Source organism: Branchiostoma floridae, chromosome 3 (assembly GCF_000003815.2).
Source record: "Branchiostoma floridae strain S238N-H82 chromosome 3, Bfl_VNyyK, whole genome shotgun sequence".
NCBI classification, from domain to species: domain Eukaryota; kingdom Metazoa; phylum Chordata; class Leptocardii; order Amphioxiformes; family Branchiostomatidae; genus Branchiostoma; species Branchiostoma floridae.
In genome coordinates this window covers 2,530,100-2,536,063 of record NC_049981.1, presented here as the reverse complement: position 1 = coordinate 2,536,063, position 5,964 = coordinate 2,530,100, and the positions used below count along the sequence as shown (strand labels likewise).

The 5,964-nt window shown below is 42.7% G+C and overlaps 2 protein-coding genes across 2 annotated transcripts in view; both read left to right on the top strand.

The window, feature by feature from the left end:
• The first annotated feature begins 128 nt into the window (after positions 1–128).
• LOC118411999 (hepatoma-derived growth factor-related protein 3-like) lies at positions 129–5,959 on the top strand. Its single transcript, XM_035814553.1, has 8 exons — positions 129–439; positions 1,682–1,758; positions 1,970–2,105; positions 2,318–2,455; positions 2,985–3,047; positions 3,610–3,753; positions 5,538–5,723; positions 5,853–5,959. Exons 1-8 carry the CDS (start codon positions 344–346, stop codon positions 5,859–5,861), a joined length of 849 nt encoding a protein of 282 aa, XP_035670446.1. The 5' UTR covers positions 129–343; the 3' UTR covers positions 5,862–5,959.
• Positions 5,863–5,964, top strand: part of LOC118412000 (PC4 and SFRS1-interacting protein-like) — a 6,631-nt gene continuing 6,529 nt past the window's right edge. Inside the window, exon 1 of the mRNA XM_035814554.1 lies at positions 5,863–5,959. The gene's annotated coding sequence lies outside the window, so the exon portion shown is untranslated. The remainder of the gene's footprint in view (positions 5,960–5,964) is intronic.

Here is a 5,964-nt window from a genome sequence, read left to right as displayed (position 1 = left end):
CCTATAGACAAAACATTCAGTTATAGAAATATAACATTTTATTTTAGACCCTTCTATTCTATACATTATAGCAGATATTGATAAAAGTGTAAGAAACTTTATCAGATTGTCGTTCTCTGTGATATGTTTGATGCGGTTGGATGCGTTCACTTCTCGCGAGAATGGACGAGAGACACGAAATGGCGCCGACTGTGTCGATGTGAAGCGAAATTTCGGCGTTTCCGTGAAAACTTTACAAACTTCTGCCCTCAAACAGCGTCCAGAGACCTCAGCACCGTCTCTCTGAGAGACAGACGGCCCCTGCCGACCGGCCTTCTAGCTGGACCTCACCAGAAAGTCAAACATGGCGTCAAAGTTCAAGAAAGTTTCGGAGAAAGAGTACAAGCCAGGTGATCTGATATTTGCGAAAGTGAAGGGATATCCCCACTGGCCTGCACGGGTAAGCACCTCTCATATTCTGTTTAACTGCTTCTATTGCCTTACTACATAATCATGTTTTAAAACAACTCAATGTTTTTAAACGTAAGGGGGAAGTGCCGTGTCTATTTTGTGGTCGCTTAGCCGATGTCTGATCTGCTATACGCCCCCCTCCCACACTGCAAACCCACGCTGTGGTCCCAGCTTGTTTTGCACCACAAATTACATAACGCTCATAATGCGAGCAGCCTTTCCCTAACTCCGAGGTTTAACTTAGCAAGTATACATGTAGATGGACATGAAAAGTTGATAATAAAGTTTAACAGCAAACTGAAGGGGGAGGGGGTGACAGTTTGTCAAAAATGTCTGAATGAAAGGAAACAAAGACCTTTATCTTCTGCCCAACCCGAAGTATACTTGCAATGTTGTCATGAGAAAGAAATCATTATTGTCCCAGCAAAAGTGTTGATTGACTGACCTCAAGAGCCCACTATGTGTAGTTCAGCCACAGTATTGATAAGTATTTTAAGAAAATTTGTATTAGTTATTTCAGAAAAGTAGTAACTCAAAGAATCGACCCACAGTATTAGTTTTTCAACTTATTGACCTATGAAGGGCTCGAAATACCACCTGCATATGCAGGTCAGTGCAGGTATTAAACATTGGAGCTGTGCAGGTATTTCAGATGTCTATCTGCATCTAAGTTCTAACCTGCACTGGTCCATGTACTGAGTTTTATACATTAATGTCCTATCATGTACGTGTACATGGATTGTTATTTGGTACATTGACTGTTAGCACATATAAAGTTACTTAAAAAGTGTAAAAGAAAAAAATAACAATGGTTCCTGAACAATTTTAGTATGATTCAAACTTCCTTAATTCCTAAAGTGGTGCAGGTAAAATTTGTCTGGTGCAGGTAATTTTCAATGTTACTTGCACCATTTCAAGCCCTATATATATATACTATATATAGTTGTGTGCTAAGCTTTGTCAACCCCATTGTTACATAAAAAATTGTCGATGAGACATACTGTTAGGAGTTGAATAACTACCAGGCTTGAAATGCCTCCAGCTGTTGAAATACAAATTTCAGCTCTGGGGCTGCTCTGCTAGCTTTTCCCCCCTGAACTAACCTAGCAGGGGGCTCTATACCCCCCTCCGATGCCACCCTGTTACTTTGTTAGTTTAAACTTTAAAGTGTAGTGATTTGTGAAGCAGCAGGTATAAAGTATAAAGTCAACCATCTTTTTCTTCCTTACAGATTGATGAGTTACCCGAAGGAGCCGTCAAACCCCCAGGGCAAAAATATCCCATCTTCTTCTTTGGGACCTATGAAACGTAAGAACATCTGACTGACTATGTAGTCATTAGCTAATTTATACAGTTCCCTAAAACTTGCTTAAAAGTGTTTTCTATTTTCAACTGCTGGTGTCATTCATTGTGTGCTCTCTGTGTATCTGACAGTGTGGATTCTTTTGTTGGCTTTTATTATTTGTGGCTTTTATTATGGCACATTTTGTTCAGTTCAACCCTGCTCCCATGTCCACAGGGCTGTGCTGGGACCAAAGGACATCTTTCCGTACCACGAGTTCAAGGAAAGGTTCGGAAAGCAGCATAAGCGGAAATTCTTCAACGAGGCATTGTGGGAAGCTGAGAACAACCCGACAGTCAAATTCGCCGGAAACGTGAGTACAGAAAAAGTTTTGTGGCTAAGGTAATCTGCATTTCTACATTTCATTTCAACAGTGCTGTTGCAGAAAGAAGCTTGCGGTCCCAAACATGACTAAGTCTGTATCCCCCCTCAGACATGTGTCTATGTAGTCATCTCAAGTTCGAATGGGGAGTGTCAGGAAGTTTTTAAGTAGAATCCACTCTCAGACCTGTCTTTGAACTGCAGGAGGAACCATCTGGCTCTGAGGAAGAAGAAGAAGAGGAGGAGGAAGAGGAGGATGCTGGGAGTAAAGATGATGACAATGATGAAGATGATGATGAGAAACTTGTGATTGACGAGCATCCTGCAGCCCGTCCCAAAAAGGTACTGAGTTTACTTTACCTTCAGGGCTCGAAATACTTTTTTCTGCATACCTGCACTGGTGCAGGTAACGTTGAAAATTACCTGCACCAGACAAATTTTACCTGCATCACTCTGAATTTAGGAAGTATGGATCTACTAAAAATGCTCAGAAACCATTGCTATTTTTTTTCTTTAATATAAAATATGTAGTAACAGCCAATGCAGCTAAGAACAATCCACATGCACCTACATCATAGGACATTTATGTATAAAACCCAGTACATGGACCAGCTTAGGTTAGGTGCAAATAGACACCAGAAATACCTGCACAGCTCCATTTTTACCTGCACTAACCTGCATATGCAGGTGGTATTTCAAGCCCTGGCCTTTCAAGACATGCCTCTTTGTTTGGTAGGGGTGAGATTTGTCGTACTCCTTGTTTCTTGATAGTTTCTTGTTAAAGATATTTGTTTGCTAACACAGGCTGCAGTGAGCCAGGCTTAAAGTTGTTTATTTGTTTATTTATCTTATTTTGTTTTTTTTCGTATAGAAGGCTGAAAAGAAGAAACCAGCAGCGGCCAAGAAGAGGAAAGGAGCTGCTGACACCGAGAAGGTAACAATAAGTCACTTTCACTTTTCTTTCTTGCCGACACTGAGAAATCACCAAGCCATCTTTACTTTTCTTTCTTGCCGGTGGTGATAAGGTAACGTAAGTCACTTTCACCTTACTTTCCCGACACTGAGAAGTCACTGCAAGTAACTTTTACTTTTCCTTTCTGATGCTGAAAAGTTACTTTCACTTTACACCTGTGACAAGTAAAAAGTGAAAAGTACCAAGCTACTTTCACTTTACACCGGTGACAAGTAAAAAGTGAAAAGTACCAAGCTACTTTCACTTTACACCTGTGACAAGTAAAAAGTGAAAAGTACCAAGCTACTTTCACTTTACACCGGTGACAAGTAAAAAGTGAAAAGTACCAAGCTACTTTCACTTTACACCGGTGACAAGTAAAAAGTGAAAAGTGCCAAGCTACTTTCACTAAACACCTGTATCACTTCTTTACCAGATCTTTACTTCTTTTTCAGATTTTGAAAATACTCACATATCTCTCCTGCAGTATAATGAACTTTCCCTCTAGCTGCCATTGAGTAAAATGAACTTTGCCCCTTCCCAGAAGGCCCCAGCAAAGCGGAGGAAGAAGAGTGAGCCAGAGAGCGACCAATCAGAGCCTGAGGAGCCTGCAGAGAGTGAAGAAGAGGAGGAGGAGGTGGATTACGATGAGGAGAGTGCTCCGGATGAGGATGCTTCTGATGATGAGGTGAGGAGCTGAACTGGTTTGCTGCAGACAGTTTTGTAGCTGCTCTGTATCTGTGCAGACAATTTCGTAGCCTCTTTCTGCAGACAGTTTTGTAGCTTCTTCCCGCAGACAGTTTTGTAGCCTTTTCTTGCAGACAGTTTTGTAGGTGCTAACTGCAGACACTTTTGTAGCCTCTTCCTGCAGACTGTTTTGTAGGTGCTTCCTGCAGACAATTTTGTAGCCTTTTCTTGCAGACAGTTTTGTAGGTGCTTCCTGCAGACACTTTTGTAGCCTCTTCATGTGGACAGTTTGGTAGCTGCTTCCTGCAGACAGTTTTGTAGCCTTTTCTTGCGGTCTGTTTTGTAGGTACTTCCTGTAGACAGTTTTGTAGCCTTTTCTTGCAGACTGTTTTGTAGGTACTTCCTGCAGACAGTTTTGTAGCCTCTTCCTGCGGACAGTTTTGTAGCTGCTTCCCGCAGACAGTTTTGTAGCCTTTTCTTGCGGACAGTTTTGTAGGTGCTAACTGCAGACACTTTTGTAGCCTCTTCCTGCAGACTGTTTTGTAGGTGCTTCCTGCAGACAATTTTGTAGCCTTTTCTTGCAGACAGTTTTGTAGGTGCTTCCTGCAGACACTTTTGTAGCCTCTTCATGTGGACAGTTTGGTAGCTGCTTCCTGCAGACACTTTTGTAGCCTTTTCTTGCGGACTGTTTTGTAGGTACTTCCTGCAGACAGTTTTGTAGCCTTTTCTTGCGGACTGTTTTGTAGGTACTTCCTGCAGACAGTTTTGTAGCCTCTTCCTGCGGACAGTTTTGTAGCTGCTTCCTGCAGACAGTTTTGTAGCCTTTTCTTGCGGACAGTTTTGTAGGAGCTTCCTGCAGACACTTTTGTAGCCTCTTCCTGCGGACTGTTTTGTAGCTGCTTCCTGCAGACAGTTTTGTAGCCTTTTCTTGCAGACAGTTTTGTAGCTGCTTCCTGTAGACAGTTTTGTAGCCTTTTCTTGCGGACAGTTTTGTAGGTGCTAACTGCAGACACTTTTGTAGCCTCTTCCTGCAGACTGTTTTGTAGGTGCTTCCTGCAGACAGTTTTGTAGCATTTTCTTGCAGACAGTTTTGTAGCTGCTTCCTGCAGACAGTTTTGTAGCCTTTTCTTGCAGACAGTTTTGTAGCTGCTTCCTGCAGACAGTTTTGTAGCCTCTTCATGTGGACAGTTTGGTAGCTGCTTCCTGCAGACAGTTTTGTAGCCTTTTCTTGCAGACAGTTTTGTAGCTGCTTCCTGCAGACAGTTTTGTAGCCTTTTCCTGCGGACAGTTTTGTAGGTGCTTCCTGCAGACAGTTTGGTAGGTGCTTCCTGCAGACACTTTTGTAGCAGCTTCCTGCAAACAGTTTTGTAACCTTTTCTTGCAGACAGTTTTGTAGCTGCTTCCTGGAGACAGTTCTGTAGCAGCTTCCTGCAGACAGTTTTGTAGCTGCTTCCTGTAGACAGTTCTGTAGCTTCTTCCTGCAGACAGTTTTGTAGGTGCTTCCTGTAGACAGTTTACTTTGCTGCAGCAGCTTCCTACAGGTAGTTTTATAGCTCCCTCTAGAAGACAGTTTTGCAGCTGCTAACTGCAAAGTGTTTTGTAGCTGCTTCCTGTCCAACTGTAGTTTGACTCTTGCTGTCAGCAATGTTACAAATGGTAGAAGTGACTTTTCACTTAGCCACCTATCAATTTTCTTATAACTGCAGGTTACATGTGTGTAAGTCTTGTCAGCTGTTTGAAAATTTGGTCCCTTTTCACTTTCATTTATTTGTCCGTTGGACACAGGACTTTGTTCCTGACAAGAAATCAGCCAAGAAACAGCAGCGAGGACGGAAGAAAGTGAAAGTGAGTTCGGGGTCAGAAGACGAAGATGAAGAAGAAGACGACTCGGAGGAGAGTAAGGGTAGCTCAGATGAGGAGGAGGAGGAGGAGAAACCAAAACCCAAGAAGAGAAAAACACCTGAGAAAAAAGGTAAGGAAACGTACCTGTAACACCTGGTTAGAATGTTGGGATGTTACGTGTGCTGTAGAACGCCATTATTATAGTGAACTGAAGGGATTGTTATTGATAGCAACTGTTTTTTATTTCTGTTGTAAACCAGCACGTAAACCAGCCGCCAGCCGACCTCCAGCCAAACCTCGGGCAAGAGCCAAGAAACCCGACCCGGCTACGCCCCCTTCCATCTCCTCAGACAGCAGTGCAACAGGAAGA

What these genes read in the sequence shown, in the direction of transcription:
- LOC118411999 (XM_035814553.1), top strand. Translation starts at nt 344, where the DNA reads ATGGCGTCAAAGTTCAAGAAAGTTTCGGAGAAAGAGTACAAGCCAGGT. An exon ending in CAGTCAAATTCGCCGGAAAC is followed by an intron (nt 2,106 to 2,317) that starts GTGAGTACAGAA and finishes TTTGAACTGCAG; the next exon opens with GAGGAACCATCTGGCTCTGA. An exon ending in CTGCAGCCCGTCCCAAAAAG is followed by an intron (nt 2,456 to 2,984) that starts GTACTGAGTTTA and finishes TTTTTCGTATAG; the next exon opens with AAGGCTGAAAAGAAGAAACC.